This window comes from Neolamprologus brichardi, chromosome 3, assembly GCF_056152115.1.
Source record: "Neolamprologus brichardi isolate AB-2024 chromosome 3, ASM5615211v1, whole genome shotgun sequence".
NCBI classification, from domain to species: domain Eukaryota; kingdom Metazoa; phylum Chordata; class Actinopteri; order Cichliformes; family Cichlidae; genus Neolamprologus; species Neolamprologus brichardi.
The window spans coordinates 51,749,503-51,762,112 of NC_142106.1; the positions used below are offsets into that span (position 1 = coordinate 51,749,503).

The window sequence follows — 12,610 nt, forward strand, 5'->3', positions numbered from 1 at the left end:
TTGAAATTACCCAGTTAGCAGTTTGGTAGATAGCTATGACATGCTAATCCCATCCAGCAGCTGTATTCTACCTCTGAGCTGATCCCTGCTGAGCCAAAGCACTTTTTCATATACAAATTACAACCTTTAAGAGAAACCTATTGGTCAGCATCTTATTAGCCTGCTGTTAGCTTCATTCCACAGAAAACTGAGAGAAACTAACAGAGTTGATAAAGAATAAAGAGAAATGTGCTGATTTAAAGCCTTTGAAGTGCTTCAGATGATCTCTGTCCACTTCTGTCCACTCATTCATTCATGTAAGCTTTCTAATGCAGCTTTGATCTTCACAGTCTGCTTCATGAAACTCATTCTAACCCTGAATGTCAGAGTGTTCCTCCTTCTCTTTCCCATCATTCATGCTGGCAGTGGAGGAGATTTGGATGTTGGACTGTGTTTTGGATGATGTGTGTATGTTTGTGTTGGACTGCGGTCTGTAAAGCAAACGCACATTTTGCTTTGGATTTCAGTGTCAGACAGACTTTAAGGTGGAATGAAGAGTTTGAGAGTTTCACAGTGAATTATCCAGTGGAGGATTTTTCTACTTCTTTGAAGGTTTGAAATGTGAACATTGTTAGTTAATCAGGGTCCCCTCTCTCTGAACCAGGAAAGGTGGGCAGGCCGCGTGTGGGCCGCGGGCCATATGTTGAGTATCACTGTTTGAAATGTGAACATTGTTCTGCTGCAGTCAATGGACTAAACCAGAGAAAAAGAAAACAGACTTTACCATGAAGATCCTCAGTGTGGATCGGTATAATATCAGCCTGATGTCTGCAGTTTAGTGTCAGCACAACTTTCACATCATATTCATCTCAGCACAACTAAAACATGCTGACTGACCTCAGAGTTTCAAGTCCACATCCTGGACTCTCCAGGAAACCACACAGATGCTTCACTCCTGAATCCTGCAGCTTGTTGTTGTAGGTCAGGTCCAGCTCTCTCAGATGGGAGGGGTTGGACTTCAGTGCTGCTGCCAGATAATCACAGCTGATCTCTGACAAACCACAGCGACTCAATCTGTACAAAGAATGAAAGATGTAAGTTTATTAGAGAAAGTGTGAGCTTGAAATCATTCAGTGTTTCATCATCTGTTCAGAGCTGAAGAAGGTTCAGAATGTAGAAGTTTAGAAAATGGAAACTCCAAAAAGCTGAAGCCAACAGGAAGCAGCTTCAAAGAAACACAACAAGAGAACAAACTCTGAATGTTTCACATTAAAGTCGTACATTTATCATAAAAACAGGAAAAAGACTTGAAAAAGTCGTGTTTTTCCTTCCAGGAACCACAAGGCTTCACTTTTAAAGGTGAAGTGTGAAAGAAATGGACATTTTTGAAGTCCAACACCTTTTTCCAGTCACATTATTAAAGCAGACAAACTACAAGCTCATTTTCATTCCAACAAGTCATCTTCTGACCTGGACTAACAACACTGGTCTCTATGTTCTTCTCTCACCCCAACCGGTCACAGCAGATGTCCCCGCCCCTCCCTGAGCCTGGTTCTCCCGGAGGTTTCTTCCTGTTAAAAGGGAGTTTTTCCTTCCCACTGTCGCCAAAGTGCTTGCTCATAGGGGGTCATATGATTGTTGGGCTTTTCTCTGCATCTATAAAGCGCCTTGAGGCGACATTTGTTGTGATTTGGCGCTATATAAATAAAATTGAATTGAATTGAATTGAATTATGTGCTGCTGGCTGTGAGACCAGTGCTCAGGGACCGTCTACAAAGTGCAACACTGAAAGAACATCACACACTAATTTGCTTCCAGCACTTTCACACAAACATCTGTCATTATTGTCACCAAACTCTGTGGATCCTTAATTGTAAATTCAAATGGGATCAAATGGTCAGACAAAAGAGGGTTATGAGGAAATATGATGAAATGTTGTGTATTAGCATCAAGTTATTGAATCATTTTCTTGAGAAACCAAACAAAATGATTGACAAACATGTTTTTACAAACTCAGTGTTGGACTTGGATCAGCAGGATAAGCTGATGTTTAAAGGCATTTGATTCTCGCTGTATGAGAGTCCAGTTATTACTCAATATTTATGGATGATGTTGTTTCAGTGTTGCACTTTGTAGACGCTCCCTGAGCCTCACAGCCAGCTGCACATGGACCAGCTGACATTACCCAGCATTAGAGGCGGCTGTAAAAAAATGGATTTTCCTATTTAAATGGTTTTAATTTGAATAAAGCGATGTTGATTCATTCAATCCTGAATCGATTTTTAATATAAATGTATTTTGCCAGAATCTCAGGTTAAAGCTCCCAAAAGTATTTCATCAACAACCAAACAGATAAAACAGTAAATGAGAGCAGCTAAACACACAAAGATGGATCGTTCACTCGACAGCACGGACACGGACAAGCCGTCGGGGCTGAAAGTGGACAGCTCACAGATCCTGAAGCTGCAGGTTTCATCTGTCTCCAACCAAAACTGACTGAACCAGCAGCAAAAGAAGATCCAAACTACGCTTTACGTTTGATGAACATCGTCATGAATTCTCTCTGACTTTGACGTTTACTTCCTGCACAGCTCTCTCTCTCTCAGTGTACTTCAAGAACAGTTTACCTTCAAAAATCTGTTTTCTGCATTATTCACTGCTTATTACGCACCAGTCTGCTGTTGTGTTCACTGCTGTCGGCCTCCGAAAACAAAGCCTCATTTCTGCTGTTCAATACTGAAGAAATTTAAACCTTTTAAAATGATGACAGATTACAAACTCTCAGCTGTGTCTGTAATCAAACCTCTGTAACTTTGCTTCACTTCAGCAGCATCAGGTCATGTTCACATGTTGATTCATGGTTTGCTTCAGTTTTTGATCGACTGCAGAATATTTTGAAGGTTATCTGCTATAAAAAGCCAGAACAGGAAAATCTGCTTCATGTGTTTCTGTTTGATCCTCAGTGACTTTGACACAAAGGCCTCTGCTGTGATGATCACACCTCTGATCAAGTCTCACAGTGTCAGCTTTGTTTTTATACATATGGATATGTGCTGATAAATGATCAGAATTATAATATTTCCCACTGTCTGCTGTGTGCCGTGACCTTTGACCTGCTAAAGACAGTCAGCTGTGGATTATTCATTGTTGTGTCTGATACTTAGAACTGTGAGGAAGAACACTACACAGTTAATCAGGGTCCCCTCTCTCTGAATCAGGAAAGGCGGGCAGGCCGCGTGTGGACCGCGGGCCATACGTTGAGTATCACTGTTTGAAATGTGAACATTGTTCTGCTGCAGTCAATGGACTAAACCAGAGAAGAAGAAAACAGACTTTGCCATGAAGATCCTCAGTGTGGATCAGTACAATATCAGCCTGATGTCTGCAGTTTAGTGTCAGCACAACTTTCACATCATATTCATCTCAGCACAACTAAAACATGCTGACTGACCTCAGAGTTTCAAGTCCACATCCTGGACTCTCCAGGAAACCACACAGATGCTTCACTCCTGAATCCTGCAGGTTGTAGTTGTCATACAGGTCTAGTTCTCTGAGATGGGAGGGGTTGGACTTCAGTGCTGCTGCCAGATAATCACAGCTGATCTCAGACAAACCACGGCCCCACAATCTTTATAAAGAATGAAAGATGTAAGTTTATTAGACAAAGTGTGAGCTTTAAATAATTCAGTGTTTCATCATCTGTTCAGAGCTGAAGAAGGGCCAGAAGTGGCTTTACAAATGAAAGAGGAAGAGGAGAAGAAGAGGAGAGGGAGGCCACCCTGACCATCACTCCAGCTGAAAACATCACACTTCCATTAAAGTTGGTGAGAAAATGTTGAGCAGGATGAGCTGCTGGCTAATCTGGAGGCTGTAGCAGCAGCTCACAGTCACAGTGGATTTCCACTCATGAAAAAGCTCTGGCTGCTTCATTTCTCATCTCATATCAGAGACTTTAAAGCTTCACTGAAGCTGTACTGTGATGCTTCCTTATTCTAGTGAGGCCTCCATAATGATTTCAGCTGCTCTGTACACACACTGTGTGCCCTGTATGGCTCAAAGTCTCTGCAGCCTGTTTTTATCTGCTATCATCAGATCTTCATCATCCTCATTCACATCCCTCACACACTCTACAGCCTCATCAGCACTGACTTCATCTTCACTGACTGATGGAGCACAACATGAACCTGTGGAGGCTGAAACACTGTCCTGTCAAACATCTCCCCGTCACCACTCCACTTCTGTCAGCCTTTAAATGAACCCTGCTCAAGTCTGTCACTTCTGTTTGGAGCCAAAAGGAAAAACTGTTGTTCAGTCGTTTGGAAAGACAACATTTCTGAAAGAACTCAAACTTCTTCACATTTGTCTTCAGACACATCCTGAACATTTAGGAATGAAAGAAAGTTTCAAACATCAACCAAAGACCTGAAATATAGAAAAACAACAACAGCCGCAGTCAGTGAACTCACCTCAGAGTCTCCAGTCGACAGTTTGGACTCTCCAGTCCAGCAAACAGAAGCTTCATCCCTGAATCCTTGACATCATCATTTCCACTCATGTCCAGCTCTGTCAGATGGGAGGGGTTGGACTTCAGAGCTGAGGCCACAACTTCACAGTGAGACTCTGAGAGTCCACACTGAGTCAGTCTGTGATGATAGAAAATATAAAATGTGTTATTATAAAAGCAGAAAATCTGCATTATAAACACAGACTGAATGTATATGAAGACAAAACAGAGTGAGGTCATAATCTGATGAATCTGCTCTTCACATCTGTGCTTCAGCTCCTCTTACTGTGTTTGACATGACACAACGATTGAGTCTCTCTCAGACCTGTAGACTTTTAATGAGAATCTTTGTTTGGCTTTAATCTGCAGATGAAGGAGGAAGATGGTGTCACACTTAGGCTTCCATAATGTCCACAGTTTGTCACTGAGATCTGATCCAGAGTCAGAGTGAAGACACACATTTGGACTGTTTCCTGTTTTGAATCCAGAACATTTTGAATGAGTTCAGCTCAGTGAAGAGTTCCAGCTGGAAAGATGATCTCTGTTTGCTACCTGCTGTCAGGTACGACTGTTCACGTCCACACGCAGGAAAAACCTGCTGACTGTTACCAAACGGAGCAGATATCTCATCACTGGACAATAATGATGAATGAACTCAGAGCTGCTGATATCAGATCTGATTTCAGGGGAACTAAACACAGAAATTATTGGCTCATTTTAGCTTTCTGAGCCATTATCTGCTGGTGTGTCGCTAGTTGGCAGAAAATGATTTGTATTCCTGTTCAGGGCTTCAGTGTTTATGAGTCCAGATCCAGGTGACAGCAAGTCAAAATGATGTTACTTGTCTGTGTCCAGCAGCAGCCTGTATTCACTTTGAATATTGTTATAACCTGACATGGATCAGTTTGTCTTTGATTAGTTTGTAAATGTCACTGTTTCCATTGGACCTGAGTGACGGTACAAAGACAGAGAGGGAGAGAAAGGAGAGAGAGGATGGAGACAGCAAAGAGAGAGCAAACACAAACAGGTGAGAGTGGACAGGTGACCAAGGTCAGCAACAAATCAGAGAGCTTCTGTTTGACCCACAGTCACTGATGATGACTGCACATAACCAAGCAGTGTGTTACTCTGATATCAAATATGGATCCTGCTCTTATAATAATGATCATCAGATGATATTATTGTGTTATTTTGTAGCTGAATACGATGTTTGTGTGATTATCAGTGAAAGAAGCAGTGAGGAGGATGGAGAGAGAGAGAGGACAGAGGGTGACGTTAGAAACACTAAAAGGATTTTTCATGGATTTCATGGATGATTTGAGTGATTTCCAGCAGGACACTTAAACATGTCAGTGGACGTCCTAAAGAACATATTCACTGATATGAAACGTGTCATTGAACAGGATTAATATCAGTGGAAACATGGTGGAAACAGCTGTGACTGCATGGATGTGACACACTTCAAATCTGTTCTCCACTCTTGGATTTGGGATCCATGGAGCTGCTGCTGAGTCTGTACAGTAAAGGAATGGTGTGGAAGGTTGCAGCGTACGGACACAAACACTTTGTGGTTACAATCTGATTTTATTGTCAAAATTAAACTACTAACCTAAACTGATCAATGATGTTAATGATCACATCTGGACTCACCCAGCCTTTCTGCAGTTCCTCACAGCTGGAATCAGTCTCTGTCGTCCCTGCTCTGATGTGTTGTACTTCAGCAGGTCCAACTCATCCAGAACCTCCTCTGACATCTGCAGCATGAAGGCCAGAGCTGAGCACTGGATCTCAGAGAGTTCCTTCTCTGATCTGTTCTCTGACTTCAGGAACTCCTGGATCTCCTGAAATAATGAGAGGTCGTTCATCTCCATCAGACAGTGGAAGATGTTGATGCTTCTGTCAGGAGAGATTTCATCACTGTTCATCTCCTTCAGGTTGTTGATGACTCTCTGGATGGTTCCTGGACTTATCTCTGTCTGACCCAGCAGACTTACTAAGAGTCTCTGGTTGGACTCCAGAGAGAGACCATGAAGGAAGCGAACAAACAGGTCCAGGTGGCCATTTTTACTCTGGAGGGATTTCTCCATGACTCTACTTAGAAACCCATCCACAGAGGATTCACCAAGAGATGGTTTAATCTGGGGAAACCGATCTAGAAGCAAATTAGTATCATCATCGTAGTCAAAATCAAAGTCAGAATCATAACAAAATTCACCCACGACATCTTCCACCACCTTTGTCTTCCTGTTGGTGAAACAGTGGAACATGTAGACAGCAGCCAGAAACTCCTGAATGCTCAGATGAACAAAGCAGTAGACTGGTTTCTGGAAGATCAAACACTCTCTTTTGAAGATCTCTGTACAAACTCCTGAGTACACCGAGGCCTCTGTCACATCCAGACCACACTGCTCCAGGTCTTCTTGGTAGAACATGATGTTTCCTTTCTCCAGATGTTCAAACGCCAGCCTCCCCAGCTTCAGAAGAACTACCTGGTCAGCCTCCGTCAGCTCCTGTGGACTCGTCTCATGTCCCTCATGGTACTTGTTCTTCTTCCTCTTTGTCTGAACCAGCAGGAAGTGTGAGTACATGTCAGTCAGGGTCTTGGGCAGCTCTCCTCTCTGCTCTGTAGTCAGCATGTGCTCCAGAACTGTAGCAGTGATCCAGCAGAAGACTGGGATACTACACATGATGTGGAGGCTCCTGGATGTCTTCATGTGGGAGATGATTCTGCTGGACAGCTTTTCATCACTCAATCTCCTCCTGAAGTACTCCTCCTTCTGGGCGTCAGTGAAGCCTCGTACTTCTGTTAGCCTGTCAACACATGTAGGAAGGATCTGATTGGCTGCTGCGGGTCGCGAAGTTATCCAGACGAGAGCCGAGGGAAGCAGATTCCCCTGGATTAGGTTTGTCAGCAGCTGGCTGACTGATGACTTCTGTGTGACATCAGACAGCAGCTTCCTGTTGGTGAAATCCAATGAAAGTCTGCTTTCATCCAGGCCGTCAAAAATGAACAAAAGCTGATACACAGCCAGCTTCTCTGCTGTGACCTTCTGTAATGTTGGATGGAAAACATGGAGCAGCTCCAGAAGACTGTACTGCTCATCTCTGATCAGGTTCAGCTCCCTGAATGAAAGCAGAACCACCACAATGACATGTTGGTTCTCCAAGCCCTCTGCCCAGTCCAGAGTGAACTTCTGCACTGAGAAGGTTTTTCCAACACCAGCCACGCCATTGGTCAGAACCACTCTGATGGGTCTCTGTTGGTCAGGTAAGGCTTTAAAGATGTCCTGGCACCTGATTGGAGTGTCATGGAGGGCGTCCATCTTGGAAGCTGTCTCCAGCTGCCTCACCTCATGTTGGGTATGAACCTCTTCACTCTGTCCCTCTGTGATGTAGAGCTCAGTGTAGATCCTGTTGAGGAGAGTTCTACTTCCTGTTTCATCACTTCCCTCAGTCACACGTTCACATCTCCTCCTCAGACTGATCTTATGTTCATCTAAAACCTCCTGCAGACCAACATCTGCTGAAAGAAAGAAAAACAATGAGACTGAAGAGAAAGAAAACTCTTCAATGTCTGAACAACACAAGAAATCCAGTTTTCAGAAATGAGTCCATCAGCAGACAGATGTTCAGTCTTACTTTGTACACAGCTGCTCTGACTGGCTGTCTGCAGTCCAGCTCTGCTTCTGGATCTTTCTCCACACTGTGCAGAAGCTCTGATGGTGACACAGAAAAGTCAAAGTGGAGATACTTCTGTACACCTTTGATTAGACTCATTATAAAAAGGAAAACAAAGTTGTAACACAGTCATGTTTCCAGTTCACTGACTTACATTTATTCCATGGACACTCACTCTAACCTGAACCACAGCTACAACCCAACATTGTTGAGGCCTCATCTCCTCCTTTCCTGACTGTAGAGGTTAAATATGCAACAACCAACAAATAAAAGAATTTGGTTCATTTCAAAGAAATTCACACGGTGACCAAGTAAAGTAACCGTAGTAAAGGAGACAACATCCCGTTGATGGTGGGATTATTTGAAAGATTTGCTTTAGTCACGTCACCAAATGCAGTTGAACCACCAGTGGATCCATGTTTGACCATTCTACCACTCTGAGCTCTGCTTTTTAATCATTTTATTATTATCATCATTCATTTATTCATTCTTTGGAGGGGGGCTATTTCCTAATGCCGCCCTAATAAGGTGATGTTCAAGGGGAAATATAACAGAAACTCTTTCAGTGTTATTCATTAATAAATGAACAGATAAACTGTGAAGAAGAAAAAAACTGATATTTAAAGGAGAGAGTGAGAAACTTGATCATCCATCCTCATAATACATGTTTATCAGTATCTGTTGTGACCATACTGCAGTAATAACTACAAGTCTACATTTCTGTGACTGTTGATCAATCACAGCAGGAATCTGAGCTCATCTCTGCACACAGAGCAGCTTCAGCTCTGGGATAAACTGCTCGCTTCACGTCCTTCTCAGCTCACAGACACTCATCCTGATATTTTCCTTTAACATTTGATGGTATAATTCATCTGAGTTTACACTTTATCTGCATAAATACAGAAAAACAGACCCAAACACCATAAACCATCAGTTTCACCATGTAGAATATATTGTTGTTTTCTTGCTTTTAATTCAGAGAAAAACTCTGATTTTGATTTTCTCTGTTCTCTTTGCCACAGCCCATCCCAGCAGCAGCTGAAGCAGCTGACTGTCACAACACTGAATAACACTTTAGGAGGAATTTCAGAGGTCAGTAAAGCTCCAGTTTTAACATCAGTTAATTAATCATAGTTCATCATAAATGTTAACCTGGCTGGCACACATGTTAATGTTAGCCATTTAAATATTAGTAGTTAGCTGAGGCCACAAGAAGAAGAGGCTCTAGAAGAACAATGGATGATAAGATTAGATTTTCAAGACTAGGCAGAGACGTGTTTTCCTTTACTGTCTCTTACAGAGGAGGGAGCAGATACCAGACGAAGTCATGGAGGTACGGGGAGGATTCACAACAGACAGCAAGACTGCCACGTCCATGTGAGAGAGCGATGGCTACGATAATCTCTGTTTTTGTCTCACTATATAATGTTGTACAGCCCATTTGAGGGTTATCCTCCCTGTGAACCAGATGCTTGATTTCACACAGAGGTCCACCAACTGAATTTGATCAGTTATCGAACGATTTACCTCGACAGGCTCCTTCACTCGCTGCTTTTAAACCTCCTTTAAAACACACATTTACTCCCTGACCTTTGACCCAGTGTGACATGTTGACTCACTACCTCAGAAAGCTTGAAAATAGTCTTTTTGATTTCAGCCCATTTGAGGCAGGGCTCTAGAGTGCGAACAATTTGGTCGCAAATGCGACCAAATTTTTCAGTGGTGCGACTAAAAAGAAAAATTTGGTTGCAAAAAAAAAAAAAAAAATCTGCATCCTTCCCTGTGGTCAACAACAGACACACATTATGCCCCTATCTAAACCAATCAGAGATAGTAAGGGGCGGGACCTCTCTGATTGGTTGTGGTCCAGTTGAAAGTGCAGTTGGAAGTGGGAGATGAGTAGCTTGAATAAAGCGATATCAATTCATTAAATCCTGAATCGACTTTTAAATATAACTATGTTTTGCCAGAAACGCCAGATTCTCAGATTAAAGCTCACAAAACCATTTCAACAACAACCAAACAGCAAATGTAAACAAAGGTACACGGATTCCACACAAAGACGTAAACACAGAACGGACCCGACGCATCAGAATCAACTTTGTCTTTCTCGGCTTTCTCACCCGACGGCCCGTAGACGGACACGCTGTCGGAGCTTCGCGATTCTGAAGCGTCGGGTCCGCGCTGTGATTACGTCTTTTTGCTCTGATTCTGAGCTGCAGGTTTTGTCTCTCTCCAACCAAAATTCACCGAGCCAGCAGCAAAAGAATCAGCAAACTGCGCTTCACATTTGATCAATGTCGTCATGAATTTTGCTGTTTTGCTTCCACGACTATTAAAATCACACTCCATGCACAGCTAGCTCTCTCTCTATCTCTCTCTGTACTTCAAGAACAGTTTCCCGTCTCCAATCTCTGTTTTCTGTATTATTCATTCTTATTACCCACCAGTCTACCGTTGTTTACAACGCTGTCGGCTGCTGTCTTTTTCTTTTCTTTTTCTTTTTTTCACTTAAATGACCTCGGACAAGAAAGCCTATTTTTTCTGTTGTTCAATACTGAAGAAATTTAAACTTTATATGCAGAACATTGTAGAATATTTTTAAGGTTATCTGCTATAAAAAGCCAGACCAGGAAAATCTCCCTCATGTTTTTCTGTGTTTTATTCTCAGTTACCTTCACACAAAGGCATCTGCTGTGATGTTCACAATTCTGATGAAGTCAGTACTGATAAATGATCAGAATTATAAAAATTTTGACTGTCTGAGGCTAAGTTTAAAAATCTGGACTTTGAAAACCGGAATCAAATGGATTATAAAAATCAGTGATGATACCCAGCCCTAATGAGCAGCCTAGGCACGACAGAAGTGGATGTAGCTGTAATAGGAAAAGAACTATTGCTAACTTTTCTGTTAAGTTAAGGCCTGATCCTTCTGAAATTCATAGTCAGTGCTCTGACACGGTGTCATCAATCTTTGAATGCTGAAAAAGCACAGTGTATCCAGAAAAACACATTATATTATATAAATTATTATAAAATTTGTGTGCGCCTAACTTTTGTGCCGGTACCGGTATGCCCATGGCAAAAAGTTAGTCTAGAGCCCTGTGAGGGTTAACACAAACATCAGTCCTTCTACTTAAGTGTGTTTGACACTTTGTTTATGTCTAAATTAACTTTACTGTTAACGAGTTTTCATGTTTCTGTAATCCACCAGTGTGCTCATGCTTTTTTAATTGAAAACACATTTTAATGATCAAATATAATTATTTTTGTTATTTGTGGATTTTAAATGTCCTTGACAGAGACAGATGATAATCATTATCCTGCACTGTGGTCTCAGGTTTGGTCGAGCGAGCACAAAGAATGGCTGGCTATGTTGATATTCCTCCTGGGATCTACACTAAGAAGTGAGTCCAACATTAGCAGGGTCTCTTTCCTTTATCTGGATTCACTTTAGCATTCACAGTCACGTGAAGCTTGTTATTAACTCGATAAGTCAACCCAGGGTTTCAGCTGAGCGTTCACCTGAAACACATGGTGTTGGCAGCATCTGATCAATCATATTCATGGAGACGTGTATCAGCAACAGAGCAGCTGAGTTTGCAGAAGGAAGTCAAACTAAACCACAGGAACAATATGAGGAGATTACACACATAATAAAATACTAGCAGTAACACAGCTGCTGCAGACAAATCAGTCGTGTGATCGTGTGTGAGAGGAGAAGGACTGTAAAGGAGTTTGCTATTAAAAGCTCTGTATGAATGTGGGAGCATTTGAAGGGCTTTAAAAAGGCCAATATAAAATAAAAGGCGGCAAAATTGCTGACTGTGAAAGTCACCAGACTAATCAGACCTCTATGATTAAGACCTGTAAGATCACCTATTTGTACTTGTTGGCATTATATCAAATACACACGTATATTAAGCCTTTGTTTGAACTCTGGTTGAATTTGTTACTTTCAGACTGTGAAACATCACAGAGGCTGCAGCTGCAGATCTTTTTTTTCACCTGGAAATTTACTTTAAATGTTAGATGGAAAATGTATTGCTCAGTTTAACCAGAGTAAGAACAATAATCCATAAACCTTCATAAAGACAAACATCTCCCCAGAACATTGAGCTGCTGAAGTGTCACTGAAGGGAAAAACTATTTGTCCTCCTCCATCCAGCAACACCTGAAACACCTGAGTGGAAGCTCCTCCCTACACTGTGTTTGAAGCAAAGCACAAAGGAGACACCTGCTGGAGCAGCTGGAGTCCTACAGACACTCAGCCTCTTCACTACACAAACACCTCCTACAACATCCACTCTTTCCACTCTGACTGCTGTGTTTGTGGAAACACTCCAACACACACACCGCTTCACATACCAACATAGAAATGTGTGTGAAAAAGAGCTGAGCTGATATTAAACATGAGGATTTATTCAAAAATACAGAGTCAGGAACAAC

The 12,610-nt window shown here is 42.0% G+C and overlaps 1 protein-coding gene across 2 annotated transcripts in view; it reads right to left on the bottom strand.

Moving 5' to 3' along the window:
• LOC148105762 (protein NLRC3-like) overlaps positions 1-12,610 on the bottom strand; it is a 230,505-nt gene that overhangs the window by 129,590 nt on the left and 88,305 nt on the right. For both annotated transcript variants that reach the window (XM_087838905.1, XM_087838906.1), the window contains 3 exons: positions 4,446-4,622; positions 3,431-3,607; positions 877-1,053 (listed from right to left, as the gene is read on the bottom strand). In XM_087838905.1, the coding sequence (XP_087695031.1) occupies positions 877-1,053; positions 3,431-3,607; positions 4,446-4,622 (531 nt within the window). The remainder of the gene's footprint in view (positions 1-876; positions 1,054-3,430; positions 3,608-4,445; positions 4,623-12,610) is intronic.